Below are 22238 nucleotides of genomic sequence, written 5' to 3' on the forward strand. Positions count from 1 at the left end.
ATGGAAAACATCAGAGCCACCAACTTGCTCTTAAAAAGGCAAAGTATAAGTAAGCACTACCATACTGCAAGAGATATTCATTTATTTGAATTAACTTGGGACTTTTACAGTTGTGTCCTGATCCTTTTACCTCGCTTAGAGGCTAAACAAGCTGGTAAAAGGACTTTGGATCTTGTCATTGAATTTTCTAAAAGTGTCATACATAGCGAAAGCGTGGTACTGTATGGGAAGAGAGAAGTGGAATACATAGGCAAACCCCAGCAGGACTTTGCGATGAGATCCTGAGTGAGTTTGAGGAGCCTCAGGGTTAAGAAGTTACTACTATAAAAATTATACAAGGACCCCCACATAATGGTGAATCGAAGGGAAAATGAATTAAAGCAACCTGGGAGACAACACAAAGAGTAGGTGATGTGGCGGGCACACTGAAAATATGGGCGCATTGGGACTTCGCTTTTAAGTCCAAAGTTGTAGTTAAAATATTATTGAAGTTGCTAAAGTATTAAATCAGTCAGGAGAGATTATCCAGCTCCTGTACCATATTTTACACAGATGAAATGTTCAACGAACCGTACCAAAGTTATATATTTGATGGATAAAGATATACACGGTCAAATGAGAAAATGAATAAACTAATTTTTAAAAGCTTGGAGCTTTCGACACTTAAGCTGAATTATTTTTAATTTTATGATTAAATATTTCAGACATTAACAGTTGCTTTTCTCTTGCTTATAAATAAAATTGATTTGTGCAAATCAAAGATAAGTGTGTTAGGTGAATTAAGTTAGGGAAAGGTTGACTAATTCACTTATAGAACGGATGGCCGATTCACCCTTTTATTGCTGTGATTCACAGACAGCATCGAGATTAAGCACGTCTTTTTAAAAAAGGATGAGCCTTGTGTTTATGAAAGAAATGCCTATGGCCTGCCCTCTGACTTTGAACAAAAGGATCATGTGGCGAGCTGATGCAGTTTGAGGTAAGTGTTGGGGCATTGATAGGCCAAAACCGCCCTTTCTCATCTAACAAAATAACATCCGGTTCAAGAGGTCCTCAAGTCGCTGATATTTACTGCATTTTTCTATCACTGCTCAGGCTACACGAGGGGGAAGGCAGAAGACTCTCCAGGCTTATGCCAATTTAGCTTTCAACGCAGCTTTGGGGAAATTTGACAAATGAACAGGGAGTTCCATGCAAAAAGGCTTTTCCTATTAGTGGACTTATTTTGCCATTTAATAACAGAGCCACGTTCCTTAATATGCTCACTGGAAAAAGATTTTAAAGACCATTCACAATTTTTTGGGCGTGAGTTCCCAAATGTAGTCACCCTCAAGTGTCAGGTATCTCCAAACTTCTTGAAAGAGGCTCACAAAAAGGATTTGCTCACTTCTGGGATATCTCACATAGGCTGTCACTCCACCTTTCAATGACCAGTGCTGGAGTTGAAGGAAGAGTTTTTCCAACAGGTTCGTTACTCAGAAAGATTGGGAAGGTTCAGGAGGAGTCATTCACATTTTAAGAAGTAAGGTTACGCAGCTACATGATTGTGTTACTGACCATGTAAGTGCTGTTAACAAAAGCGTATGTTTGTTGACCTTCTTCAGCGGGGGAGCGTTAGCCTCCTGTGTCGTCAGAGTTCAATAATTTTTTATCAGCACCTTTGCCCTACAGAGAACCTTGACTGCCCTTCAGAGTCTCCCTGTGCACATCTCCACTCCAGAGGCCTGCTGAACAACAGAGGCTGATAAGGTGGATCCAGACGTGCAATCTTTGGAACAGAAACAACTAAACGCCGCACAATTGTTGCCATGTGGTCTTGTAGTTCTTCTTCTGCGTGCAATAATATGCAAACGAGATTCACCCATCTCACGTGCAGAGGTCCCTGCCAAACTCTGGCATCCCTTGTCGAATAATTCTCATCAATGCCCAGCCGTTGCAGGCGGTACAGCAGACCATTTGCTGAAAACCTCATCAGTGTTTCTGAAATGGTTGGAGAGCAGGGGATGTTTTTTCTTCAATGGCCTGAAGATTTTAGGGACTCTCTCCCTGTTCTGTGGATGTGGCTCACTTTCCTAGACTTTTTGGTGCTATAAACTGTGCCCTTTGCTTCTCTGCTCATCGACCAATGGCCAGGCGGTCCCACCTGAAGGTACAGGTGCCTCTCGATGAGCCCGCCTCCACGTTTAGAGAAGTCCATGCATTGGGGACACTGACGCCCAGCCCTGAGCTCACAAGGCGGGTCGCGTCTGCATGGTTTCTACTTGTGCATTTAATGTCTGGTCAGTTACAACTGGGTTTTACAGGCTCATTTTACCACCCTGTCCAGTTTCGAACACTTGCTTATTAGCAGTGGAGAAATGTCTAGTTGCTTCCAGTTTCATTCTGTAGCTAGTATCCTAAGGTAGCATTCTTAGTAGAATGTATTTTGCTTTATTCCACTGCATATATATATAGTCCAACTTCCCAAAAATCCAGTCCCCCAAAAGGGACGCATGCTATATTCATTTGCAATTGATGAATGCGAATTTCGACCATGGCAGTGAGTGCTGCTTCATCCCTCCATCAGGTCCGATGCATAGATCAATCATTGTTATTGGATACGTCGATCAGTGGAGTTCCTTATCCCCATACATGCTGGTGCATACCTTTATCAGTGCTGGTCTTTATTTCCATCAAGGCCAGAATATACTTATGTCACTACAGTAGTATACCACTACGAAGTTATTTCCTGCTGCTATTAGTGCTAATACTTAGCTCCATCCATGCTGGCGCATACCTCCATCACCACCAGTGCTTGCTTTCATCAACGTTAATACATCTTTCGAAAGTGCTGCTCCATACCTCATTCAATTGCTCCATTGGTGCCAATACATATCATATTCAGTGTTGAGGTGAACCACCACCTACGCTGGAATATACCCCCATTTGGGCTCTCTGTGCCTCTATCCATGCTACAGTATGCTCCTATTTGGGCCCATATTTGCCATCTGCGCCGGCAGCTACCTCCACAAGTGTCAGTCTGTACCCGCATCAGTGCCAGCGCATGCCTCCAGGATTGTGGTGTCAGTGGCATTGAACAGCACAGTCCATTTTGGTGCATACCACTATCACCGCCATTACATACCTTATTTGGTGCTGATGCATTTCTTCATCACTGCCAGTGCATCCATTTTAAGTGCATGCCGCCATCACTCTCGCTGAATACCAACATCAATGCTTCGAAAGCATCCATCTGATTGCAATGTAGCAACATGTGACTGACTGGTGCATATCCCAACACTGATTTCAATGCCAACATATGTGGCCGTGCACAGCTCCTTTAGTGTTTGTGCATATCGCTATCACATCTGCTGGTCCCCAACAGTGTTGGTGCATACAGCTGACTGTGCCATTCATGCCTCCATCAGTGCTGGTGTATATCTCCATCCAGTGCTTAATTTGAGCCGGTGGTTTCCAGTGCTCGGCACCGGCACTTAATTGCCAACACTGGTACATATGACAGTCTGCCATATGGTGGCACTGTTTGTCAAAGGTAAAGATGAGCACACAACAGTTGTAAATTAATTAAATAAACATTAAAAGGACGAATACTTGCTGCTCAAGCCATTCTCATAGCTTTGGGGGCCTGAAATAGTTTGAATGTTAATGTTAATGTTAAGAATGATTTGTAGAGCGCACTTACACCGATTAGTTTCATGGCGCTGTAGAAAAGGCAGGGTGCGTGGCTCGAGAGGACCTTTAGTTGTAAGCTTGCTTATAGAGCCAGGTTTTAAGTGCTCTTCTGTCAATCTTGTAGAATTGTGATGGTTAGTAGTTATGGTGGTACTGTCATTGGCAACGCTGGCTGGGGCAATGGATTCTGCAAGCTACTGTGGCTTCCAGAAGCGGGCCCTGGCACTTCTTTTTTTTAACAAATTTGCAATTGTATATAGTGCGTAATTGGCTCAAAGGCATCAGAGAGCTTTACAGCAGTAGCATGATATAAGGGTGCAGCAAGTTATAGTTACAATAATTACATTCTGACATATTGCATTAGTAGCTACGGCCAGGACAAGTGCAGCCATTGGCCAAGAGATGTAAACAGTTCAAGCATTGATTAAGATGGTGGGGACACACAATGATGATAGTTTGTATCCTGGATAGAGTACGTAGGTATGGTTGAGGGTGATTAACCAAGGTGTCTGTCAAAAGAGGCCATTTTTGTTGAAGGTGGCTATGCAGTTTGTTAGGCGAAGGGAGGGAGGTAAGGAATTCCAGGTTCTTGTGGCACTACCAAAGAATGACAGGCTCATCTACTGTTCTCGATTGAAGGTGGGCAGTTGCAGGAGCAGGGATTGGCATTTCTGGAACCCTTATTTGCTCCAGAGGTTTTCAGTTTCTCACATAGATAGGAAGGTGTAGAGGAGTGCCATGCTCTGTGCGTAATGCAGGCGGTTTTGAAAAGGGATCGAGCTTGAATAGAAAGCCATTGGAGAGTGAGCAGGGTCAGGGAAATGTGGTCACATTTCTTGAGACCTAACACGAAGCTTGCTAGTGCATGTAGAGTTGCCCTCAGTGGACCTAGATGAACTTTGGAATGCCTGAGAGAAGGGCAATTCTGTAGTCTAGTCTGGAGAGAACGAGAGACTGCACCACTATTTTAAGCTCTTGTTCCGGGATCAGTTGTCTGACGCCCCACAGCTAGCTGAGTTGATGTTGTGCGCTTTTGGCCATGGGTGTGATGTGTCTGCGGAGGTTTAGTTGATTTTCAAGGGTGATACCAAAGGATCTAGCATGCTGTACATTTACGGGGCAGCCATTCCGGGCTGAGGTTGGAAGCCTACGATCGACATCGTAATAGGTCCCAAAATGTAGGGCTGATATCAAAAAAGCATTTCAAAACTTTTGTCAATTTTATTAACTTAAAAAGAGTAAGAGCAGTACATAAAATCTGATATCACAAAAATGTGCATCCTTATCATTTGCATATTCCTGCTCATTGTTACTCACAAATACTGCTGTGTGCATTGAATCAAAATATGCACTTTTGTTAGTACCTTTGCTATACCTCATTGTTAAACAACGTAAAGCTGTCTATAAAGGCTGGGCAACATACTAAAGTATACAAAAGTGGTAGATGGAATGCTTGAATTAACAGCCACTGGTAAATTGTTTGTGCCGCATTCCAGTCCATCATTATTTTCCGCACCAAGCCACCTCAGTCTGGACCCAGCTATATGCAAATAAGTCTTCATCCTGCACCAGTAAGAACAATCCATCCCGAACTGCCAAGCCAGGTACTCCCTGAAACGGAACACAAGTAATCCAGGACCTGTTTCGTCCTTGTTATTGGCTAATCAGCCAGCTATAGCTTGGTTCCAGTGACACAGTGTGCACGGGACCCAGGTCTGGGCATACCTTTATATAGTGACATACTATATATAGTAAGCAAGAGTGATGGATGGAATGCTTTAATTAATTTCAGCCCCTGGTAATTTGTGGTAAATACTGTGGACTGGGATGCAGCCCGAGTGATTATTAGTGGCTGAGATTGATTCAAGCATTCCATCCACCACTGTTTTCATACTTAATAAAGTTTGCGCATAATCTAGGTATGCGTGCCTGTGTATAATATGCACAAATGTGTAACTTACCAATGCAGATGTAGAATATTCATTGCCAACCAAATAATGGGATAAAATACATATGCCTATAATATAAATTAATAACAAAGTAAAAAATAGTTAAAACATGAATAATTGTAATGTTGATCATATCATCTGTACTACCTTAGAATTACATATTGACTGTCATTTAAATTTAAAAAAATAGAAATGGTTGTCACATAATAACTATTCTATAAAATATATTTTAATAAAAACCAAACAGCAAATGTATTGCAATACAAACATGTAATGATTGGTATTATTTTTTTTATATTAACCATTATAGTTTGTATTTGATTTTAAAATTTAAAGGTGGAATATGTTACACAATGATGCACCACATACGCATTTTCTTAAGACAACCTATGAACCTAGAGTTGTAAACAGCATAGTATTGAAAAAAGCCTAACTTGCAGCCTTTTCCACAAGTAAGCAACTCATACATCTGCTTTTATTTATCATAAATAAATCTCATGTACAATGGGCCCTATTCTTAGAGGGAAATTCACAAATGCAGGTTTACTGGCATGTACATTTAATCTTTCATCAAGGTGTAAATATACACTTCTTGCTATTCTTTTTCGAGTGTAGATTAACAGCTGAATAAAGAATTGTGTGGTAAATGAAAGATGCAGAGTCCGCTTAGTAAGTTAAGATCCTTTATTGCAGGTTCCTTAGCTCAGTCTGAGATGACCAACTGCCACAGTAAGTAAATGAAAGGCACAGTGAGCTAGAGGGACACCCTGGCATTCTATGATGTCACAGATAACATAGTACAGTCTAGCCAGAGAAGAACAGTAGAGAGGACATTTACTACAAATTGCATGGTGTCATTGCCTGAAACCAGGGTGTAAGAACATATAAGACGGAATGTATGACTGTGTGTTGCCTTTTGGGCTGTAGTAACTTTACAGGTGTATTTTGTGAATAGCAAATGGTCTCATCTTCAAAGGCACTTTTTTTGGGTGGGTGTGTGTATTGGTGTCTCTCTCCCTAAAAAGCTCCTATTGATTCATAGGTATTCCCCTGTTTACCAGTCACTATCATGGTCCCTTCCACATTTACTACTAAGGCCCTCTTCATAAGTTTAGATGGATTCGTGTGAGGTATTTACCACCTGTGCTAGATCCCATTACCCTAGGTAGAGGTACGTTGTGTTGCAACTTCCTCCTATTCTGAGTTTTTATCTTGTAAATGTGGCATAACATGCAGAATCGGAATTTAACACACCGGATTCCAGGCTATGTCTTTTTTATGAGCTTTTCCCCTGATGAATGTCAGCATTTTTTTTATCAAAACAGTATTTATCGTGGAAAAACTGTGAGGGCGTGATAATTAGCACACAACTCATAATTCCAATCCCTTTGCAAACAAGCATTTGCAAAGGGGTCGGAGTTTAGCCCTGCACTTGTAAGCAGGGCCTGAGTAGCAAACTTATATGTGTGGAGATCTCCCTATAGAAAAGGTAAAGGTCGACGTGGAGATTTCCCCCTACATTTGAAATTGCATTTTGTAGCATGTGCCATGTGGTGCTGCTTTAGTACTACTTCACAAACTGCAAAGTGTAGTTTGGGAATCAGGCTCAATATAAGTAATGATTTACACTAGTTTTACAATTTACAAATGCTATTTACATTTTTTTTAAATAGTCTTATTTGATAATAAATTATAAGTAGCTTTTTTGACCTGTAAAAAGGTTGCCAATACTTGGTAATACTTCATAAGCAGTATTTACAACTGTTTGACAAAAAATATAGGGCGCCTTAACAAACAGTTGAAAACTTTTTAATAATCCAAAAAAGGTTTTTGCACATGAGCATGAATAGCCATTTCTGCTTGAAATTGAAATGGCGTCCACTTTGGCAAGATTTTTCAAAGCTTTTATTACGGATTTGTTTGTTGAAGGTATTACAAGGCAACATAAATTGGAAATTGAGTTCAAGCCTGATGCGATGTACACCAAAAGAGTTAGCAGAAAATATGGCACATAAAGTTTAAAAGGAAATATGATGCAGAAGAAGGGAGCGCCTTGCAGTGGAGGGTGAACCACTTCCGGGTTTAGTGTAAGGAAATGATACGTAGGCAACAGATCTCACACGACTACAAAACATGGGAGTTGATATAGGAATTAGTAAATTTTAGGTCGATGCTTTTCAATTCAGGCATCAGATGAGCTGATAAGCGTTTCTAAATAATTAATAATGTGCGATTTGCTAATCCATCAGTGCATTGAACGGAGAATCTGGGTGTCTTGCCCTGTGCTTTTACTTACCTTACCCCACTTGCTGATATTCTCCTTTCTTTTGTGTTTTTTCTTTCTCAGATACACTGTCCTACACAACGGGCACAACCAAGAGCTGGAGAAGCTTCCCATACACAACGACCCAGAGTCGCAGGAATCCTGTTTCTGAGGGACAGCCTGAACCACACTCAACAAGGATGTTTAGGGCAGGGAGTATCTGGTGCCTGTTCTTCTGCACGGCCCCTGCTGTCTGTCCTAGACCAGCGTCTCGTCCACATATGTCGAGTGGAGACAGCTAGCCAAGTGACCTCACCTGGGATCTCCCAGCCTGATGGCTCTGGAGGGTGTTCCGTACTCAATGTGGCAACAGAAGGGTCTGTTATATTCCTCTACTGAGCATGGCCAATGTTTCTTCTGGCCTAGGCTTGTATGGTCTCTTCCACATTCCAGCGCAACCCTTAACCCAAAGACATTGTAGCAAGACAACAGGGTGTGCAGACATCTCGCTCCATAGGAAAGGTTGGCAATGATTAAATTACATGGTGCAATTTTCACTAAGACAGAGATGGCAAACTGAAGCAAACAGTTTTTCAAAACTTCTAAAAAATCATTCCATTGTAGCTATGGGTCTCATCTGTTAAAGTTGGAGCACGCTGCTGAAGCATTACTTCCTGCAACCAAATGTAACACACAGGATTTAGACTGGACGTGCTCAATTGGCGCTGATATGTGGCTCCCACACCAAAAACATGAACTGGATTGCTTGAACTGAACCTTTTCTTAATAACAAATGGTCTACTGAGGCAGTATTGCTCATCCACTATTGCATGGATTCCTTCCTCCACGACACGGAAATGTCCTCCACCATTATAGGTGCGGGGTGCAATCTAGACTTTTGGTTGTGTGTTAAGAATGTTGCGAGTACCCAAGTGTTTCTCATATCCTGCATGGAGAAAAGGATCTCACAGGCCCTCCATGATTCTCTTCCTATCAACTTCAACTTTGTAGGTGTGGTGCCATCTGGATAATATCAGATGCATGTGATTGTGTTCTCTGATATGCAACATCGCCGCCATGTTTCATCAATATGCAGGGAGGTGCTAGATAGGATAGGCACCATCCTCAGGGGCTGATAGAAGAATAAGGCACTCGGCTTCTGTTTTCTGACGTTGTTAATGTGCATGTGTTGCCTATTGTCAGCAAGGTTTGGGACTGCTCCTTCTTGTCCCATTGCATTGTGGTTCTTGTGACCAGATGGCATGCTCATTGCTCACTCTGATATTCACCACAACAGGTACACCAATGCATTTTAGGAGATGCTTGAGAAATATGGCAAATTGTAGGTGCACTACTGAGATGCACAAGGCATTAGCTAGCACTGGGTTCCTATCCAGGGCATTTAAAGAAGTCAGAGAAGAGCCAGGATATGATATTACTAGGTTAGCGATCTAGAAGGAAGTGCCAGGACATTATTCAGATGCATTTAGGAAAATACATGGATTGGGCATTGTTTTCCTGCATCTGTAATATCCCAAAAATATCCACTGGGGGATATTGGGATCTCTCCGGGAAGATAACTAAAAATGAGTTGTCCACATTCCAAAGCAGAATGAGTAAAACCAGTGATACTTTAGAAAAATATGGCAACCATGATGAAGGTGTGTGCCTGTTCTGACATTTGCAGTGAACATGGCTGTCTGGCCTGGAATCACTATTTGGCAAAGTCAGCATCTCAGGGCTTGTAAAACCTGAAGGGGAGCAACTATACCAGTATACCTTGACCTCTTCAGTCCTCAGACCACTGCTGGCCTCAACATCATGCTTCCCAAGATTTCTCAGTCAAAATACAGTCCTTGTGTAGAAACCCAGGCTCCAACATTCCAATATGGGAGTGAGCAGCCCATCAATCACTTCCTGGAACATGTAAGTTCAGAATAAGGTCTCATTGGTCAGTATTATGCAATCCGAAGATCCAAGCATGTGATCATATGAACAGAGGCCCTAGGATTGATCAGATGCTGGGATTGTATTATTGAAACTGGTTCATGTCAGTAGAGAGAAAAATACAGGTTACCAACCTTCAACCTCTTTCAGACATTGGTATGAGCAGCATACGCTGTGCAGTGCATATATGATGTGTGGTTGGTTTTTATGTTGATTACATAAATGACATTCCTGAGACCCTTAAGAGTAAAATTCATCTGTCACCTAAGTCCTCCTTCAGAACATTTAACAATCAAAAAGTAGATGGAGTGCAAGGCAAGGTTTCGGCCCGCCACCTACCTCTAGGTGCAATGCCTTGCACAGTTTTAACACCAAATTCAAATTAGGGCTTAATTCTGCACTTCTCTTTGCAATGCATTTAGCAACACAACACATTCAACATAGAAGCAAGATTTGGGATCACACCTCTGCTTCTGAACCAATCTCAAAACCCACACCTTAGGTCAAGTTTATTTTAGTTAGTTCAGGGGATCCCACCTCAGAAACCATGCTTTGGGTGTCAACTTTCCAGTTGACCTCTGAATACTTGGATGGCTTTGTAGGACAAGATACTAATCCCATGGTTTTATAAACCCATTTAAGAAGGGAACATAAACAGGCAACCCTGATCACAGACAAAATGCAACATATTTGCTTTTACTGAAAAGATAGGAGTTAGGTGCACTGCACCTGTTATCTAAGTTCCACTTTTAAATGAACACTCAAATCGAATTCAACTGATCGTACTATAGAGAAAACTATTAAATACTGTTTTTCACAGATTCTTATTGTTTACATGGTTCGTCCTTCTATTACCGGTAAAGAGAAACATGAACTTTTAATAGTTCTGAATGTACTGATGCTGGCCACGAATCAAGCAGTCTGTTCCAGAGTCATTCCTTCCCTCGTCATGATTACTTTACCAAGTTTGTGGACCAAGAAAAGTATTAGCCCAAATCTTGATTCAAAGTTCTGTTCCCAAATCTCTCCCTGTTTGGAAGTTGCAGCCGATGCAGCTGTCTGCCTATCTCAGTACCTGATGTGGTCTTAAGGTGGCACAGCAGCTCTCCTTTTGCTGCAAGAACGGAAACTGCCTCTATTCGCATGGTGTCGCTGTGGGCAGGGGTAAATCTTTGGTAGGATAGTGTAAGTTTGGAAAACAGTGTTTCATTTGTAAAAAAACCGAAGTGCCAGGGCCCTCTTCATGTGGCCATTGCAGTTTGCACCACACATTGCCCCTGCCAGCGCTGCCAATGGCACTACCAACTCAACTATTAACCATCACACTGCTACAAGTGTGACAATTCAGACTAGTCCATGCCCAGAGCTGTAGGAGTGGCTTGAAAGGCAGGTATTAGTAATTTGTAATGTAAATTGCATTAATAAACTAATGTTGGTGTGCTCATCTCTAAATTAGATAATCAGCGCCATCATGTGGCATACTGTCATAAGGGCTGGTGTTGAGAATAAAGTGCCAGGCCGAGCACCAGAAACCACCTGCTCAAATTAAGCACTGCTGGAAAATCAGGTAACCAGAAGAGGTGAAAATAGAGCACATAAGAAGGAGCTGTCAGCATCACCTAGACTAAACTATGAAACATTTGATTAAAAAAATTATTTATATATATGTGTTTTGTTGCTATATTAAAGTGTTCTCATTGGGGAAGGGGGTGGGGGGCTGAGTATGGGAATTGTGAATGGTGGGGCATGGGGAACTTGTCACGTATCAGGGGCTGTTATAAACATTCCACAAGTTCTGGTAGGTCAAATAAATCCTTGACGCAGCAGCGTTCGCGGCTTTCTGTTCTCAAGAGAAATGGAACCCAAAGATGGCGGCCTCAGACTGATGGCAAATTATGTATTTTGTTACATTGTAAGATCCTGTATAGAGGTCTGCTCATATGTGTTTTTTATGTAAAAGAAATGTACATTATTTATTTAGTAAGAATCGTGTTTTGTGTTTTTTTATTAGAAGTTATTATGGATGGAAGGTACCTATCTTTAATTTTTGCTGCTATCCAGCAGCATTGACGGAATACCATGATGCCCGCAAATGCGACCATTCGCTATGATCCTTGATTGCTACTCTGAGATTAACAGTCCAAGAAATATACATAGCGGCAAGAATCATTATAAATGTGTTTGCCAGGACTGTCATTGCATACAAATGTGAATTAAGAAAAAAATGCAAGATACTTTTAATGACATCTCAAGAACAAATGCCATTGTATGGGAATTAAACTGGAGAAGAAGGTTTTCAGTTGAACCAATATAAAACAACTAGCTCACGCCAGAAAGGGCATTACTTATTATACCTTTCACCATACTCAATTAAAAGCTCTCTTTTATTCAAGATCAAGCATAAGAGCCCCACAATTGCAGTGTAGTGGTGGATTGACTCAATTAATATCCCAAATCTAATCACCATCTAAAGAATACAAATAAAATATCCGCCACTTATTGCACACTATCATTTTCATTCCCTTCCAATACAACAGACATGAGCTACAGTCCCTCCTTTGTTTTATCAAGGGTGGCATACATTGGTCTGACAATGCCTAGCCAGAGAGTCAATAGTGTGTGTTAACTTGATTAAATCACAGGAAGTCAAGTCAATTGGACCTTTAAGACATAGATATCAATTTCCCTTTGGCAATTAAACTATAATGATATTCACTCGGTCTTCAATTTGGCAATATGATTCAGAACCAGTAGTTGTGTGGCTACCTTCTGTAATTTTCTCACCATTTTAAGAAACAGAAACTTGGATTACTCACTTATGCACATTTCCACATTATACAGCCTTATAGCCCACTTACGAAGGCTGTGCTGATTGGTAAAGGCCCTGTACCCGAGTTATAATGAGGGAGAGGGCCTTAAACAAACAGTATAACCAGAGGTAGAAGGGCTATAAGGCTATTAGAACATTACACCCACTATGGGTGGAATGTTCTAAATTAAAAAGGGACATACATGAAGACAAACATTGGAATGCTGGAGCTCCAGGCTTATACAAGCCACTATAAGCCAGGAGCTTTTCCATTGTCTTCAATGAAGCTCTTATCATTCCAGTGTTCTAATATGTGTTATTGTTATACTTGATGACCCAAAAAGCCTTGTGCTAGGAAGGATAGTTCACCTCATGTCTATTCAAGCAGTAACACTTCAATAATAGCCTCAGTGGACCTGATTTGTACCACAAAGCATCAAAGGGAGGGAAATGAGGAACATAGAATTATGGCTTAAGTGTGACCAGCGGCTTTGCAAATTTGGACTCAGTGGACCCAGTGATCCAGTCAATGGAAGATACACCAATGTTTTTAACACATGTGAAACTGAACAAAAGTAATCCTCTCACTGTGGCTGCCTGTTCGAACCTCTAACCTGAGTACCCAACATTTCAATGCTACTCAAACAAATGATGGATGGAATGCTGAATAAATCATACATTCACCCCCCAGTCAAGAGATCTGGGTTAAATCCGTTGTTCTTTTACTCACCATGCCTCCCCACTTTAGACCCAGCCATATGCAAATCAGTCTTGACCCTGTGCCTCATGGGAACTGTCCAGACCAAACTGCCAAGCTAGGCCATTCCTGGACCGGAAAAAAGCATCCAAGGACCGGTTTCTGGGTATTACCCTTCATCAGCCAGGCTAGCTTAAATCCAGTGGCACAGTGAGCAAGGGACCCATGTCCCATGAGGCACAGGGTCAAGACTGATTTGCATATGGCCAGGTCTAAACTGGGGTGGCATGGTGAGCAAAAGAATGATGGATTAAACCCAGATCTCTTGACTGGGGTTAAATGTTTCGATTTGTTCTGCATTCCGTCCATCAATTGTGTGTCTTTTGCTTTCTCTACCAAATATGTCAGAGTGCCATATCACACACACCTTCGAAAGAAAACACTGACTGAACATTTATTGGCAGCCGCCTCACCTACCTATAATGTCCTATAAAAGGGAGAGATAATTAACCTGGCCAACTCATTCTACTAACCTTACAGACACTTCATATCTATTCATTATCCAACACATTAATATTGTTTAACTTCTCTAGCTTTCTTTTTTTAGCATACATTGAATGCATCTTTATGCTCCTGCTTGGTTAAACAAGCTACAGCCCATTCCCCAATTTCATGTTGCAGACTTTCACTCCCTTTTAATCACTTTGTAGCAAGGTTTCCCTCTCAATATCATCACCTCTTTTATTCCCCTAAATGGGTAATTTCTGTGTAAATGTTATCCACAATCATCTTCCCTTGAGGGATATAAAAAGGCAATAGGTATCCCCTGAAACTTTGAAGTATGTTACAATTTGTCCACATACGTTTCTCTAGTATTTTTCCTCCATGATAAATGCTGTAATTTCTACATATAGTACCCTCTAGTTCAATTAATTGTCTTGACAGCAATACAGAGTGGGCTTTTCATATCTTCATGTGCCAGAAACAGTCTATTTAAAATTTATTTTTATGGTTTCAGATAATAATTCAACACTACTGTCCATCTCCAATTCTTGATTTATTTCTATTTATGATATTTTTCAACAAACCACAAACAAACTTGAGAACAATCTACCTTCAGGGTACTGACATCCGTAGTGTTTAAAACCAATGCAAACAACCCCGATGTCGAGGAGTCTTTGAACACCTGGTCCTCAAAGGCCTTAGTAGATAGGATATATGCCATGAGCCTTACCTTTGATGCATGGGGCATTGTGCTGAGACGTCACAAACAGCAAAAATATCCATTTCCCCTTCTAAAAACCACCATAAACCAAAAACAGGAAAATGAAGTTGGGAAACACCAGAAGTTTTGTTTAAAGAGCGCATGCTCCGTAACTCCTCAAAAAAAATCACAAGGGGTGAAGAGATTGGCAAGCTCGGAGGAACAAGATATTAGGCTGGATAAAAGCATTGATTGGCCCTGAGTTCCCAAGGCCTTAAGCAATAAGTGTTCCTAACATGCAAGTAAGGTTAAACGAGGAAAAAAAAAATCCCAGCTTCAGATAACACATTGTAATTGGCAGAAAACGGGAAATATTCAAAGAATTAGGGATGAACCCAGCGTGGAGAATTCGTATAAAATCTGAATCTGTTCATGGAATGTTCATGGCTTCAATAATATGGGACAAGACCACGAAACAGCGAAATTTCTGGAACAACATGAATTAATATTACTCCAAGAAACCTGGAATCTGAGCCCGGTGTCAATCCCCGGCTATATAGAGCTTCATACCTTAGCTGAAAGATTCTCAACTTTCGGGCACCCGAGAGTAGGTCTAACAACATACATATCACAAAAGTGTGGATGGCAAGTGGAAGAAATAGACACTGTGGTAAATTGGCTGCAAGCAACAAAACTCACAGGGAAAACCAATTTGAATTTACTTAATCACAATTTATTAGTGCTTAACGTTTACGTTCACTCGGATAAAAACTGAAGAAGGAAAGAATCACTACATTAATGACCCTGATCCAAGTGCTACAGAAGTCACACGAACTGTATTCATTGATCATCTCTGGGGATTTTAACAGTAATTTAGTAAAGGATAATCATATAATTCAAGAACTTGGTGATTTGGGTCTGACAATTTTGAATGGAAACGCAAACGGGGATAGACCTGTTGCAGTAACTTTTTTAGTGGCAAAAGGCAATCAACAATAGACTTTACGATAATCAGCAGCAATCTGGTTCCGAAAGTAATCGCATTTGAGGTCCGTCAACGTATAGAAAGTGACCATTTCCAATTAATTACAAAAATCAACATTTCTGTTGATAAAACCCAAAAAATGAGCACCTTGGTTCAACATACCTAAAATTTTAACTTACGGAAATTGAAATGGGTTGAAAAGGATATAAAACCAATAATGGATATATTTAAAGAACACTTGCTTTCAATAAAAACCCAATACAAAGAAGATCCTATAAAGACTTGGGAACATCTATGCGACGTTTTAACCCGTAATTTTCCTGTCACAAATTCGAACAAAGGAAGAATGGATACTGGGAAGAAGCCATGGTTCAATCTTAGTCTATGGGAGGAAAAAAGGAAGATCTCACGTGAAGTCCGAAGGCAAGCCATAGTGGCGAAAAAGGGAAAGAAAGTAGATGAGGCGAAATTAAGGGCCCTACGAAAAAATTATAAGAAGATGCTGGGCAAAGCAAAAAAATCATACCAAGAAGGAATTTGCTCAAAACTATTAATGGCCAGTAAAAACCAAAACGGTCGGACATTTTGGGGTATTATTAATAAATTGACAAAGGGCAACCAACTAAGACAAGAGGAAGGAATTGGAGAAAACAACTGGATTCAGCATGTACAAAATATGTTTATTGGCAGGGAGTATGAAAAAAAAGGCCCATTAAAAAGAGTGCGAAATATGTGCCAAAAACAAGGAGTTCGCAAAAATATTTTGTAAAACAGAAGAAAACCTGCAGGAACATATTAGCATGCCACGACAGAGTAACGAGATCTTGTCCGAAGAAGACATTAGTAATGATTATGCTACCTCGCCAGAACCTAAATATCTGGAAGAAACAACAAAACATACAGTACCAGTTTCAGACAACCTGATAAACATTAAACAGCTGAAGGGAATAATAAAACGCCTAAAAACAGAGGGTGCGGCAGGCCCAAATGGGCTTCCAAATGCTCTTTTCAAACACTCACCTGAGTTTTGGGCCGAATACTTAACACCTCTTTTCAATAAAATGCCCAGGTCCTGGAAAGGGAATATCATAAATCCGATTTTCAAGTAGGGTGATCATAATGAGCCAGGAAATTACAGGCTGATATTGCTGATCGACGTGTAGGCGAAATTATTCGGATCATGCTTGCTGATGCACCTTCAAGATTGGCTGGAGGAAACAAACATAATTCCCATGTTCCAAACGGGTTTCAGGCCAGGGACAGGTACATTAACAAATTTAACAACTTTGGCGCTCCTAAAGGAAAAAGCAGAAAAAAAGAAGACCAGACTGTTTGCATGCTTTATAGATCTGAAAGCAGCCTTCGACAGGGTGAATCAAAACCAACTATGGTATAAATTAAGATCATTGGGGCTGCCGAGGAAAATACTGGAGGCAATAATAGGCTTGTACAGTGACACCTGGGCAAGAGTAAAACTGGGAGATGGTCGCAGCATTACTGCCGAAATCAGCACGCAACAGGGTTTAAAACAAGGCTGCGTCCTAGCCCCCAGTTTATTTAACCTATATATGGCAGATATTGTCAAACATATGCAGGTAGGGGAAGGACATCCACTGAACCTGGCAAATAGTCTGATTCCTTTTTTGCAATATGCTGACGATATTGTGGTGCTGAGCCAAACCCGAATAGTGCTTCAAAGAATGATCAATAACCTTGTTATTTACCTAGAGCACGAAAGCTTGGAATTGGACAAGGAGAAGACTAAGTTGGAACGCTTAGTAGACCCAAAAAAATCGAATTTTAAATGGTATGCAAATGGAACCCCAATAAAAGAGGAAGCATCTTATAAATATTTTGGTCTAAAGTTGGGGCAAGGATTGACCCACACAGAACATAAAATGGAGCTAAAGGCGAAAACACATTCCTTGATCTATGCACACAGGTTATTATACAAAAAATTGGATTGTCCAAATTACACGCATCTTCTAAAGGTGATGGAATTGCAGACTTTACCCACTCAGTCATACGCTCTGGTTACCTGGTGTGGCAAAGAGGCTGGGCTGTTAAACAACCTCCAAACATAGGTATACAAAGTGGTTTTAAACCTCCCAAAATCAGCCTCGCCAGCACAGGTTTGACTGGAATTTGGGTTGCGGAACCAGAAGTTTCGGGGCATGAGTAGTTTTGTGAAACTGTCCCACAAAATACGTCTTTCAGCACAAGGTTCACTACACAGCCTGTGTTGGAAAGAAATTGAAAACCAGCTTAATCAAATCACTTTAAGCAGTTGGGGAAAATACCTGATCAAATCTTTAAGGGAGTTAGAAATCCAATCAACATGGGATACTATTCCAGACGGGGCCAGCTTTGACAAAATATCAAATAACGCTGCCAAATGGAAATCCTTTCTGGAAGATAAATCAGTAACCTCCAAACGCCGATATGGGTGGACAGTGATTAATTCATATTCCTTGACAAAACCCCAGCCATATTTAGAAAGTCGCTTTAACATGAAGCTAAAGAAGAGATATATAGAATATCGGTTTGGCCTATACCTTTCGAAGGATTTACAACCATCTTGGAAAGGCGTTTATACGGATCTTCATTGTCGCCTATGTGGTTACCAAAAAGAATCGCTACCCCACCTGTTATGCGTATGTCCGGCTCTCATGGACCTAAGGAGACGGCTTTTAAAGGACATTTTTAATAAACTGAACATTCGCACATGCAGGCAAGATGTAATTCGATGGCTGGAAGGATCGTCACCCATGTTGGCTTGTAGGGGGGTTAAATACATGAGAAAAGTACAATCTCTCCTACGACAAGCTGAACTTGGGGAAACAAGTAAAGTAGGAAACAGTAACCACAATGCTTGACAGATAAACTTTAGCAAGGTTGAAAAACACGTCAATAATGGGCTAGAAAGAAGGACTGAATTGAGACGGCCAGTTTAAAACGTTTACGGACCATTCACCCCCTTACTCAACGTTGTATAAAATAAGCCTCCCAAATGAATTCTATGATTTTAAGCATATGGTAATGGGAAAGGTAACTAGATGATAAGTTTTATGTAATATGTACTACAAATTGCTTGAAAATTTTAAGGATCATTTTTCTACTGTGTTTTGTAATGATTTTAAATAATCAGAAACAATAAATTTTTTGACTTGAGGTACTAACAAATCAAATAAATCATACAACATGAAATATGTCAAATTATAGAAATTCGCGCAACAAATAAATAATATGTAATAAACAAAATATCTCATACAGTTCTTTAGAAAGAAAATTTATTGAATACAACCATGTATTCTCCTTGCACATCCTGTAGTAATACCTTGCTTAAAAATTCAGCATTTATCTCTTAAATACGTCAAAATACTGAATTGAAGTGGTACTTCAACAAAACTATTTCAAATATTAATCTCTTTCCAGAATACATGTTAGGCATCATAAAGTCAATATACTCCTTTTCACTAGACTTTGATGGTACCTCAACTCGCAAGAGGTGGGGTTGGCAAATTACCCCACTTTTTTGGTTACACAACCAGCACTATTTCCTGCATCTTCTCTCTTCATGAATATATCCACCCATGTCATCCCAAATTGCTGCTTACACTCGCTTCAACTTTTTTCTTTGCGGTTTCCCAAATTTTCTAGTGGATCTAACTTCTAACCTCTCCATAAACTATCTTCCATGACACCTAGGGGCGCATTTCCGAGAGGGTTGTGTCATGCTTGCACCACACAACGCAGTACATGTATGACTTAAACCTCTAAGTCAGATCTCTGCGTTGCATTACTCTGCTCAAGGGAGGTGTTCCATGGGCGTTGCATAGGTGTTTCCACTCAACTCTCATGGTTTTTGACGCATTTCCAGATTTACCAACTCTGGTAAAACTGTGAATGCGCCAAAAAGATACTCCTCCCTGGGAGAAGCGTAACAAGGAGAAATATCTTTATTTCTCCTTGTTACTTCCTCTTTCTATGTCTTCTGCACAGCACACATGGATAGAGGAATATGTCTCTCAGGATAGTTTCTTTGTAGGAAGGTGCCCCTTCCTACACAAAAACAATCCTGAATGCAACACAGTGTCCCTTTAATTCTTCCTTTATTGAACTCTATAATTTCTTCATTTACAATTCTATGAAGCCTTCACTGAATTGTATACCTCATACCGTCATCCACTCTCTTATTTTCTTTCATAGCCTTGATCCATTTTTGCTTATTTAGAAATTCAGCTTGTACCAACAATTCCTTTTTTCCTGGCACCTTCACAGTTTTCTCTAACAGCAGGGTGTTAAGGGGCTTACCCATATCTACAAGGCCATGTACATCCACCCTGCTTGGCTTTTAATGTCCTTATGGATATGGTGTGAGGCAATGCAGTGCAAGTCGTTGTGTTGCCTCACACTGGGATGGGGAAGAGTGCCATAGGTGTTACAGTGCGTGTTCCCATGTACCCGCCCATGATATTTTACACATTTCCAGATTTACAACATGCTTTAGACCTCGGAGTATGTCAAAAGCTTACACCTCCCCAGTGGTGGTGTAAGGGTTGTTTTTGTGAAGGAAGGGGTGGCTTGCCCCACAAAACAAACAACATGATTTCAATACAGACACCCTTGTACCCTGGTGCAAGTGGCCTGAGTTGGTGCATTGCAGTCATTTGTGCACCAGCTCTGTGACGTAGATCATCACAGCAGGAAGGCTTGTGGAGCTGCCATACTCAAAAATGTATAGATGAGGGCCTTAGAGACCAATGGACAATACAGATAGCTTTACAGGACATTTTGGCGGATACAGGGAACCAACAGAATTTCTTCAGCAATGGGGGTTCTGGAGAAGTCCTGCATGCACCTACGTAAAATCTATCCAATGCATCCTGGAAAATATGCAAATTACATTTGCAGTTGCGCAGTCCAAGCAGGATTCAACTAGAGATATCTCAGCAAAATCACAGTCGGACATAGTCAAGTCAAGGTCAATATTTTAAGGTTTTTTGTAAGAAAAGGAAAAAACAAGAGGGTGCAATAGTCATATTATGAGCAATTAAACATAATGATGAAACTAAGTTGAATCTCATACTTCAAACTACCATTTATTGGATCAGGCTAGGCTCCAACTGCTGATGAAGAAAAAGGTTCCTTCCAACCCTTACCCCTAATTTCTTCTACCACAACCTCCATTGTGTCTGTGACATAAATTAAAACAGCTCAGTGTTGATCTCTTGTGAGTTGTTCAGGCAAACTGAAATAAAAAGGTAGCAGATCCACCCTGAAAGAAAAAAACATTTACCAATTTTGACAGATGACTTAAAATCTTTGAAAAGATCGAATTTAGGGGCTTATTAGCAAGAATTAGCGATATTTATAGCTAAACGTGGCTAGCGACTTTTTTTTATCGCTGGATATTTTAGAGGAGAAAACATGCTATTGGCATAGTTTTTCTCCACTGTGCTAAAATATCCAGCGATAGCGGCGAAATGTGGGAATATCGCTGCAAATCCAGCGATATTCTCTCATTATCGCCAATGGGGGCTTAGTCTGATAATCCACCCACCATTCAACTTTTTAGCAGGCGTTAGTTTATAGCGATAATGTCGCTTAGGGCATTTTTTTATCGCTTCGCCTGCCTTGCTAATAGGCGATAGAGACTGTTTTCAGTCGCTAACCGTTTGGGTACGCCCACTTTGCATCTCATTAGCGATAAATATCGCTGACATGCAAAGCGGGTCCCAAACCTGTAGCTATTGCCTAAAAGCTGTCGCTAACTGCTGTTAGCGACAACTTGCTTATAGGGCGATAAAAATATTGCCGCTTTAGTGGGAAAAAGTCCTGCTAAAGCGGCGACATTGCCCTTGCTAATATGCCCCTAAGTATTTATTTTTAGGTAGTGGAACACTTGGAATCACGTCAGACTGACCTCAAGCTTAGCCCAAAATACTATTATAGTGTGTCCAAAATTACGAAGGGCATTTTTCTTTAAGAGGGCACTTTATAATTTAAAAATCAATCCACATTTCTCCAAACCTCTTTATTAACTCGCTAAATATGTAGCCATATTCCATTTCAGATCACATCTGTGAATTAAAACGTCATCCAATAGGATATATTTGTACCACTCCTTTGAATAACCGTTGCATGAATGATTAGCGCAACCTTTGCTAATGCAAAAGGTTCATGTTCAAACCTGTATGCCCCCCAACAGATAATAAAAGACATCCGCTCCCATGAGGTTAGTTTGGTGACTTGTTGATGCAATATATAATACAGTAAACAGCATTGCTTTCCACATTCTAATAAAAGTTTCTGAAATACTGGGAGAGAAAGCATCAGTTGAACCAGATGGTTATATTTAAATCTCACGCATCAATTTGCAAGTGTAGAGCATCTCGTGGCTTGATTTTAGAACCATGCCAACATTTCTATGAGCTCCTGTAGAAATACAAAGTGTAAATTTGTCCTTTAAAATGAGTATACAATTTGTGGTTGCTCGGAGGACCCGTTACATCCCAAATCATACTGCACCGGTACCCTGAGAGGAAGACCTGCTGCCAGAATTCCGGATTAGCTGCCAGATCCTTACTCTACCTGGATGCCGCTCTATCCATTCCGGCACTGGTGTGCCGTAAGTTTGACACTCAAAGACCCTTGCTTTATCTAACTGAATGGTCAACACTCGCAACTTCGCCTGAATTATTTCTTTTTG

The 22238-nt window shown here is 40.7% G+C and overlaps 1 protein-coding gene across 2 annotated transcripts in view; it reads left to right on the forward strand.

Annotated features, from left to right (window-relative positions):
• HTR4 (5-hydroxytryptamine receptor 4) overlaps nucleotides 1–11815 on the forward strand; it is a 1457781-nt gene extending 1445966 nt beyond the window's left edge. Inside the window, exon 7 of one of the 2 annotated variants that reach the window (XM_086931613.1) lies at nucleotides 7969–11815. In XM_086931613.1, coding sequence (XP_086787739.1) covers nucleotides 7969–8056 — 88 coding nt within the window. In that variant the 3' untranslated portion in view covers nucleotides 8057–11815. The remainder of the gene's footprint in view (nucleotides 1–7968) is intronic. The other variant, XM_086931612.1, reaches the window with a different exon arrangement.
• Nucleotides 11816–22238: the final 10423 nt, after the last annotated feature.

Source organism: Lissotriton vulgaris, chromosome 7, assembly GCF_964263255.1.
Source record: "Lissotriton vulgaris chromosome 7, aLisVul1.2, whole genome shotgun sequence".
NCBI classification, from domain to species: domain Eukaryota; kingdom Metazoa; phylum Chordata; class Amphibia; order Caudata; family Salamandridae; genus Lissotriton; species Lissotriton vulgaris.